We start from the raw sequence: 10,022 nt of genomic DNA on the forward strand, positions 1-10,022 counted from the left end.
GGCCCAATACCCTCTCCTGGCCTCCATGGACACTGTAGTCATATGCATAAACCTATACTCAAATACACACGTATACATATAATTAAAAACAATAAAATATCTAAAAGGGGGTGGCCGGAGATATGGCTTTGAAATAAGAAGCATCTATGGCTCTTGCAGAAGACCTAAGTTTGATTCCCAGCACATACATGGAGGCTCATAACTGTCCTTAACTCCAGTTCCATTTATTTGTTGCATATTCTTACTATAACGAAGTCCAGAAAAACTGGACATTCTTAAGGTATACTCTAAATCCGGCAACTACCAAATATAGTCAGATTTCAAAAGAAGAAACCTTATTATTTCTTGATTATCGTCCTATCTTATTAACAGTTATGTCATAGAAAATATGCCCTTGTCCTCAAAAAGCATGCACTGTAGGTAGCATTCATATGAAAGGCATATAAAACATCTTTTATTGGCAAACAAATATGCAATCTACCAAGAAAGAGAAGTTTTGCATGTTAGGTTTCTAATTATACAAAGCAACACCAGATTTGCGTGCATTAGGTTTAGTTAACCCTGGGATTCCACAAGGATGGATGTCTTGGATCTTTCATTTTTCTACCTTTGATTCAAAGCTTTTAAACACAAATATACATGTAATATCAAATACAACCAAGTATACATGTTATACAAATAACATACAAATTAGCAATTGTACTGGTTGGATTGTCAACTTGATACAAACTAGACATATCTAGGAAGGAATCTTTTTTTTTTTTTTTTTTTGGTTTTTCGAGACAGGGTTTCTCTGCGGCTTTGGAGCCTGTCCTGGAACTAGCTCTTGTAGACCAGGCTGGTCTCGAACTCACAGAGATCCGCCTGCCTCTGCCTCCCGAGTGCTGGGATTAAAGGCGTGCACCACCACCGCCCGGCTTAGGAAGGAATCTTAATTAATAAAAACTCCTCCATAAAACTGCCTGGCAAGTCTATGGGGTATTTTCTTAATTAATGATTGATATACGAGGGCTCAACACACAAAGGCAATGCCACCCCTAGACAGGTGGTCCCAGGGTGTATAAAAAAGCAAAATGGGCAAACTATGGGAAGGAAGGCAGTAAGTAAGGTTCTTCAACAGACTCTGCATCAGTTCCTGCCTCCAGGTTCCTGCCTTGAGTTTCTGCTCTGACTTCCCTCAGTGATAGACTGTGATGAAATAAACGTTTTCCTTCCCAAATTGCTTTTGGTCATAGTATTATCACAACAATAGATATTCTTAACTAAGACAAAATATACACATATTATTTCTATAGTATACCCATCACTAAAGACAAATAGCCAGCCAATCAGCTAGTTAGTAAATGCAAATTGTTAACTACCTCAAACCAAAATTGAAGGCGGTTAAAGAAAGGCTTTAATTAGGGATGAAGAAAAAGATACACACACACACACACAGAGAGAGAGAGAGAGAGAGAGAGAGAGAGAGAGAGAGAGAGAGAGAGACCCTCAGCAAAACAGAGGGGGTACTCTGAAAGTAAAAATCTTTAAGGAGGCCGGGCGGTGGTGGCGCACGCCTTTAATCCCAGCACTCGGGAGGCAGAGGCAGGCGGATCTCTGAGTTCGAGGCCAACCTGGTCTACAAGAGCTAGTTCCAGACAGGCTCTAGAAACTACAGGGAAACTCTGTCTCGGAAAAAAAAAAAAAAAAAAAAAAACAAAAAACTTTAAGGGCTGGGATCTTTGAGTCTTTAAGGGGTCAACCAGAGTTTTTATACAGTAGTTTGAATTTTGGGAGTTTGTTTTTTTTTTGTTTTGTTTTGTTTTTTTGTTTTGTTTTTCAAGACAGGGTTTCTCTGTAGCTTTGGAGCCTGTTCTGGAGCTAGCTCTTGTAGACCAGGCTGACTGGCATTAGTTTGAAATTTTTAAAGGAATGGGACTAGGTCACTTTACAAATGGTGGAGAAAAGTGTAAAGGCACATTACAAAATTAGTTATACCTAAACATAAGCCACCATAACAAACAACTCCAACATTCAATACCATTCAAATTAAATCTGGGAGTCCAGCCCAGGATCAAGCACTTGCTTAGCATGTATGAAGCACTGGGTCAGATCCCCAAGGCTGGGGTTGGGGAGTAATCTCTACCCATTTACTAGGTCTTTTCAGGAAAAGCCCGTTTGTCTTTCAAAGCAGTTTATCTAAATAATAATGACTGGAGAGGGTGGACACTTTACATATGAATTCACTTAATCTTCACTACTCTAGGGGGTAAGCACAACCTTTACCATTTACAAATAAACTGAGGTCAGGGAAAATTTAAAAAGAAAGTTAGTACACAACAGCTTTTCCCAAGGGAAAAAGTCCCAGACTTGTTCAATTCAGGTCTTTCACTTCAACACTCAGGAGGCTGAGGCAGGATCTCCATGAATTTGGGACCAGCCTGGGATACACAGTGAGTACCATGCCAGCTTGAGCTGCATAATGGAACCCTGTAGCAAACAAACAAAATATAAACAGTGCTTATAAAGAAAGTAAAAGCATGCATTTATGTCAGACGAAGGAAGGGTCTGAATTAGAGCTTTGTACCAATACTGTAACTCCCGCCCCAGTCGTGTTTACCTTGATCTTTGCCTCATCGGGCCCTTTTGTGGACTCCTGCACCTTGCTGCCCTGTTTTTCTCTCTGCCTGTAGGTCTTCATAACTCCACATAAAAATGCACTTTTGTTCTAAAACATGCAAGCAATCCAAAAGGAAGAATTACCAGGAATCTCTGAAGGGTCAAATACACAATGAAATTTCATTTTCATTTCATTCATTCAACAGATATTTTGATGGTAGTCACTATGTACCAGAGACAGGAACAGACAGCCTCAGGGAGCTTACCTTCACAACTGGAGGGGGGAAAAACGTCTTCCATTTATTAATATTTAATTGAAGCTGGATTATCTTTCCAAGATGTCTAAAAGTATTTCTCACACAAAAATAGATCAAATAACCCAAAGAATATTTTTTAATGTAAGTAATTCAAACTTATAAATCTTAATAATAACAATAATCAAACCATGGGTTAAGCTTTTGAAGGAACTTACTGTATAAAAGGTGGAGAAGACTTTTGCTTTGTGCTTATGCTTCTGAAACTCTGACACAGATTTTTTTTTCCTTAAGTTTTTCAAAGGAGAGATAGTCATACACACAAAAAGACCATTTCCCCACAGCAAAAACAGGACTATCACAGTTCAAAAGCTGCAGACTATAAACTGCTCAGAGGCATTTGCTAGTACTGACCTTACCTGAACATGAGATAAGTCACTTTCCTTGAACTGCTGTAGTACAGACAGAGCTCCTTCTTCATTAAACTCCCTGAGAGCATCAATTGCTCTTTCATCAAGATCGACATAAGCTACCAACCCTAAAAATCAAATTGAAAAGGGTTAACATTATTGCAAGAAAAGAGGCAAGCTAAACTGTCCTAGTGAGAGTTGTTACATTCATCTCTTACAAACTACATTCTCATTTAACTATATGCATATATAGTTATACAAATAAGATATAGAAAATACAAAAACCAAACATAAAATGTCAACTATAAGCATGAATTTTAACTAAAAAAAAAAAAACACTCAAGATCCTAAAAAGTTTCCAACTCTCCAAGCAACAGTAAGTTCTGAAAGTCTGATACACATACTGCACTAAAGATGAACCATTCATTTAAGAAATTCTGGTTTATATTAGAGTGGCAAGAATACACTGTATTTCTCAAGAATAAATATTCAAATCACAGGTTGTTTTAATTGTTTACCATGGAAGAGATAGGAGAAAATATGAGAACCAATTTTACTTAATTCTTTCCACTCCAAAAAGTGTCAAAGGTTTTCCCTCCTTAGCACCAATAATAAATTAAAATGTATTTATCCAAGCATCTACTTTGCTGCAGTCAGAATGTGGAAAGGCATAATTTTCAATGATTCTAAAAATGCAAGTGCAGCTTGCTAAATCAGCTCTGAATGTCGTATTTATGGCAGTCTTTTTCTCTTCTGAAATAACAAGCCAAGACTTAAAAGATACTGTGGCATTCACAACACTGTCAATAATGACCATTTCTTTCAAATGTCAGTAAAAATGTTAGATTTTTAAATAAAGTATGCAGAATATATGTGCTGCATTCTATATATGTAGTCTTTTTAACTACAAACAGAATATCTATGTTTAAAATAACTTAATACATAAGGCACCTTTTCAGAATTGATCCAATGTAAAATAGAAATATTTGAAAGATTAACAGCCCCTTCCCCAAGTCCATATGAACCAACACCAAAAGTGATCCTATTCTGGAAAAGCCAAAAAGAACTTTATTTCATACAGCAAATATATTGAAAATAAATGTGATGCCACTTGCAAAGTTATTGCTTAAAAACGTTGCCATGTCATGTTTTAAAAGCTCAAAATGAGCATGGCTAAGTGACTTATTGGAACATTTCATACCACCACCCAAAGCCACAACTCAGGACAATCATCAATCCATCCTGTCAATCCAATCCTACACCCAAACCATCAGCCTCTTAGCAGTAACAAAACACTATACAGGGAGCATCTCTAAGCAGATCACTGCCAGTTCTCTAGGGCAGAATGTCACAGAAAGTTCCTGAGAACTGGTTTTCAAATGGGACCATCACTCAGGAGTCATTTTATAAGCCATTTTAGTATCTAAAATTAAATCTCAGCTGTGAGATTTAAAATATTTTAAGAAAAAAAAGCACAGCTATTTGCCTACTGTATTTGAGACTTATGTCTAAGAGAAACAATTCAATCCTCTCTCCTGATCTGAATAGGCACACAAACACAGAGGAAGAAAGTTTCCATCTATGGCCCCAAAGGAGGACACATTTATTTACGAACACCATTCCCTAAGGGTAAATATTTCTCTCCCTCTTTAAAACTTCAAACCACTTACAACCAACCAAATTAAGATGTTCAAATTTGCTTAAGCACTTGAGCATGGGACTTACACATTAAGAAAAAAAAAACAGCTGTTACAAACCAAACACTTCCAGATTACTGAGAGATGTGAATTTCTGTCTATTAGAAACTAGACAGGCCACAAACTCTCAAGGAGTCTGACATATATTATCGTTTCAGACAGTACAGTCTAACTATTCCTCTTATTATGCCACCTAATCAGACCTAAGCTGATTTAACAGTCACTTTTAAAAAGCTAAAAGTAGAAAAGTAAAAGCAAAATGATGACTGATTTAGGTTAAGGGGGAAATGCAAAATTTGGTATGCTGAAACATACATTTTAATTGGTAGTAAATCTAAGACAAATTGGTGTTCTGTTCTGAAACAACTAAGACTGCATATTCAACACTAAGAAGGCTTCAAAATAATGAAATAGGAATATCAAAGTCAAACCCAATATGCCCTCAATGAAGGGAAAGTATATTCAGCTCTACACAGATCAGAAACAGTAAGCATTATTTAACCTTAAAAATCTGTAAAATTCAACGTGGTTTGCCCTCACTTTCATAACCAGTCAGAAACAAGAAATGCATATTATACCTGTCTGAAATATTTCATCAAGTCTTTCTGCCACCTTCTGTGGGAGGCCTGCCTCTATCAGTGTCTTGTAGTGTTCTGTGTGAGTTACACTGGAAGTATCCATTGGTTCTTCCTCTTCTTTTAACTGTACCGCATTACCATTCACCTGATTAGCCATTTTATTATGCTGCTGGAAAAAATTCAGGAGCTATATTACATTAAGCCAGAAATAACTAGTTTGTAGGACAATGCATGACTTATCTGTACTAATTTGTACACATGCTGCTAATAACAACTATCCAGAATATTTTATGCCTTTTGTGAGCATCTGATCTAAATTTTCAATAATAATCTTGTGAAACTATAGAAAATGTACATGGAAGTATTAGATTCTTAAGCAACTTCATGTACTCTGGGTTAAAAGGGCTTGAATTTACTGAAGGTACAATTGCTGAGTAACAAAAGCAGCCATTGTGTTCTGGGGAGCAGATCAACAAACCACCACAAAATCCTAAAAGCCCCTCAGCTTACAGATTTCTAAAGTTTGGTTTAAAGCAGAATGAATACCCACACATCACTTAGTCAAGGTTTAAGAACTTTCCATTTTTCCTAGCTCTGCTTCAGAAACAACATAGCTATGAAATAAATCCATGTTGTATCTAGTTCAACGAGCTGGTGGCTTGGATTCTCTCCACCTAACTTAAAAAAAACAAAAACACAACTTTCACATTAATTTTGTTCTAAGATTAATTTACTATTCCCATTCACAGATTTAAAAGAAAAAATGACCAACTTTGAAAGCTAAGCCATTGTTTAAAGTCTACATAAAAATAAGTTGAGGTTGCTTTTTGCTTAAAGAAAAAATCAGGAGTATAAACTGAATTTTTCTTGTCAGTGAAAGAAAGCTGCAAAAAATGCTGAATGGACAACTTCCAAAAAACTTCACAAACACTATCTAATTGGCATAAACTTCAGCCAGATTTCTCAGATTAACCTACCAAAATCATTTTGTATGTTCAGCCTGTATATAATGCTGAAATGGACTAATTCCCTGAAGAGAGAGTAAATAATCACAAAAGCATACAAGGCCAGTCTATACTACCTCAGAGTCAGGGAATTTAAGTGTTTGTTTGTGGTGAAATTATAATGTGATGAAGATAACTGGTGGCACAATAAAGATATTGCGGCAATACTGAAATAAAGGCATGATGAAGGTGGGTCTCAAGAAAATGCCTACTTTTCTTAAAGAAACTCAAGATAGCCAGCTAAGAAGAAAATACAAGTCACCTAAAAGCACTAACTCCTAAAATAACCAATCACTTCCAGATTACTCATCAAACACTATGCAAATGCACCAGGTGCTGTTTCTTGATGTAAAACAACTCTTCACTTGAACGACCACTGATATTTAGTTGAAGTTAATGCGAGAAGAAAGCCGAAGAGAGCAGGGAGGCAACAGCAGGAAGGAAAATGTGAACGGAGTTACTCTGAGAATGACCTGAACTGCATGACTTCCCAACATCAGGAAACTCTCTCTAGCCCTCTCACGTCTACAGAGACGCCGACTGTAGTCAACAAAGTTTGAATCTCAAGGAAAGCCTCAAATTCTGATAAACTAGCAAAAAAATGGAAACATCCAAAACTGGCGGCACAAGAAACTATTAGCACATAAGATGAGCATATTTACTAATTAGTACAACCTAGTCCTCTAAGAAGTATTCTAAAATCCCCAATCTTTTTGTGAACATATAGTTGTGTTTTCCCATCCCCTCCCAAACACTACAGTAAGACAACTCAAAAGTTCTACCACAAGACCATCACAGCACTGCACCTGTGAATACTGTTACAGGAGAAGCAAATTAACGGAGAAGTTCAATGAGTATCTGTTAAGGTGAAGTGGGTTTTTTTTTTAAAGTATGCGTGAAGCAAAATGACAAGTTATATGTATTAAGCACAAGACATATTTATGACTATCACTGATATTGAAATTGTTTTAAAATTTCCATTTTGTCAACTTTAACCCAAAAAAGGTAAAATAGACTTCAGAAAATAAAACCTTCAGAACAAGACAAAAAGAAAACCTCAAACCTCAAGTGCTCATTTAAAAGACTTATATTATGAGACCATTTAAAACTCATGTCAATTCAACACAATGCCACACAGCCAAACCATATTTCTGGATGCAGCAAATATACTAACGTGACTGGAATCTTTGACCTAAAACTTTTTTTGGAAAAAAAATAAATAAAGCCATTTAAGTAGGATTTATAAGGGCCACTGGGAGACTTGGGAAGTCAATACTAGCTCCTCCCTGACTTCTGGCGAGCATCTCTAAGCAAAATGTAAAGAGAAGGGCTTTCAAAGAACCAACGAAAGCTAACCGTTATCTCAAAGCTCGGTAGTGTCAAGCCCTTAATCACTACGACTGATTCCAAGGGCAGGAGGAAAAAGTATCTCAAGCCGGTTAACAAGAAGGGACTGACCCTTTCAAGTACCCCTGGGCTCTCGTCTTGAAATTCTGGCCACATGGTCACTACCGTGTAAGAAAAAGAAGCGCTTTTCCAATCTGGAGCGCCTAGGACATTCTCAGAATTACCTAGCTCAGGCGCCGCTCGAAACCAAGTGTCACGGCCTCTAGTAGTCATTTTTTCCTTCAAATCTAGGCTCCAAGCATGCAGGATGGGGATCGGGTGGGAGGCACTCCCCCATACCTCGGCCCCTCCGCTCCGACTCCCATAAAAGTTTGCTCCCCGCTCAGGTAACCCTGGGATTTGCACCCCGCCCTCGGCTCACCCCACCCCCTCGGGCGCGACCCGGTTCTCAACACATCCCACTCGATGCCCGGCGAGATGCAGGCCAGGCCCGATTGCGGGCCTAGGGGGAAAGCGCTGGGGTCAAGGAAACGACTGAAACCCTTCGCCCGGTCGGGCCGCCGAGAGCGGCGGGCGGAGGCGGGAAAAGCACCGCGAGACCGGCAGGCCGCGCGGAGGACAGCGGACCGAGGGACTGGGCACCGGAGGGGCTGAGGATGGTGAGCGAGAGAGGAAGCGCCGCGGCAGGACTCAGGCCCACGGCTGCGCGGTCGGCCCGAGCAGAAGCCGCCCCCGGCCCATCCCCACCCCCACCCTCGGGCCTCGGAGCAAAGACCCAAACTGCAGACCAGGTCGCCGAGCCCGGGCCCGGCCGAGTCCGGTCAGACCGGGACTCCCGGCCCCTCCCCCCACGGGCCGGCGCGAGACTCACCAGGGCAGAGCGGGGGGCCGGCGGCCGGGCCCGTGAGAATCAGCGCGAGGCGCTTTGAAAACGACTAGAAATGGCGCGCGCGCCACCCCCTCCCCCCCCCTCATGGACCGAGACGCGATCCCGGCAGCACGCGGGGTTTCCCGGAACTGCTTCCAGGGACTCCGTGCGGCCGAGCAATCAGCTCGGGAGGTTGCGTGAGGGGCAGTTCAGCGGGCCAATAAGAGAAAGGGAGAGCGGCCCCCCATGCCGGTGGCTCCGCGAGCCAATCGGAGTGGCTGTCGGGCTGAGCCAATGAGGATTCTCAGCGCCACTGGCTGAGGCGCCTCCAGGGCGGGGGCATGCACACAAAGGGGTCTGTTGGTGGGAGCCCCTGGTAGTGGCGAGGCTGCGGGGCTGCAGGCCTTGCGTGGCCGAAGCTCCTCCCACTTCGTCTAGCACGGTTACGAGGCCGAGAATCTAGGCCTCGCGCCGCGTGGCCGCCTCCGGAGCCCCGCCCCCTCGGGTCCTTGCGGCCACGCTCTGCAATGGCGCTGCTACCCGGCGCGGGAGTTGCTTATCCTCCCTCACGCCTTGCTAGCAGAGCGGATAGCGTGGGTCCCAAACACACCCTTTTCCACGCTCGGCTCCGTCGCTAGATCACCTTGGCTCTCTAATCGAAATACAACTGAAGGATGTCTTGAATCGTTTGGCTGGAGATTTTTCTGTAGAAAAGCATCCCTTGGAACGATCGGGAAAACTGCTTGTTTCTCTCCCTGGCTCCTTTCCACACAGAATAAAGTGGATCGGACTCAAGAGCCATGTTAACAGAAGTCAAGGACTCCAGAGTTTGGAGCGTAGAGTAGGTGGGGCACTGGATCTACCAGGAGGCAAAGCGTTTGTTCCTCCAAAGAGACTAATTCCTGTTATTCATAAACCTCTCACCTGTCACTCCTATCCCAAGCCCAACTGCCACCTCAGTGAGGGTCAAGGGATCTGCTTCCAAATGTATCTGGAACCCGATACATTTCTCAAACCCGATAAACCAAATTGTTCATCGAGCCCTGCGTTTTTTAATGCACATCTGGAAGAATGCACGTGTGGCGAACTTGATGGCCTCTGTAGCAGTGTTGAGAGGTGGGGCCTTTAATGGGAGGTGTTTCAGGCACTAGGACTCCACCCTCAATGGGTTAATGCTGAATGTGGAAGGCCTTCCGGCTGTGAGCTTGATATCCGACTCTGATTTTCTCTACATCTTTTGCTCTCCCACCGTAGGGTGACATTGCA

General features: G+C 41.6%; 1 protein-coding gene across 3 annotated transcripts in view; it reads right to left on the reverse strand.

Moving 5' to 3' along the window:
• Hnrnpr (heterogeneous nuclear ribonucleoprotein R) overlaps positions 1–8,897 on the reverse strand; it is a 35,885-nt gene extending 26,988 nt beyond the window's left edge. The window contains exons 1-4 of one of the 3 annotated variants that reach the window (XM_038333189.2): positions 8,760–8,897; positions 5,538–5,706; positions 3,272–3,390; positions 2,600–2,707 (exon numbers count right to left, since the gene is read on the reverse strand). In XM_038333189.2, the coding sequence (XP_038189117.1) occupies positions 2,600–2,707; positions 3,272–3,390; positions 5,538–5,694 (384 nt within the window). In that variant the 5' untranslated portion in view covers positions 5,695–5,706; positions 8,760–8,897. The remainder of the gene's footprint in view (positions 1–2,599; positions 2,708–3,271; positions 3,391–5,537; positions 5,707–8,759) is intronic. The other 2 variants (XM_038333190.2, XM_038333191.2) reach the window with 2 other exon arrangements.
• Between the last annotated feature and the right edge of the window lie 1,125 nt (positions 8,898–10,022).

Source organism: Arvicola amphibius, chromosome 6 (genome assembly GCF_903992535.2).
Source record: "Arvicola amphibius chromosome 6, mArvAmp1.2, whole genome shotgun sequence".
NCBI lineage: Eukaryota > Metazoa > Chordata > Mammalia > Rodentia > Cricetidae > Arvicola > Arvicola amphibius.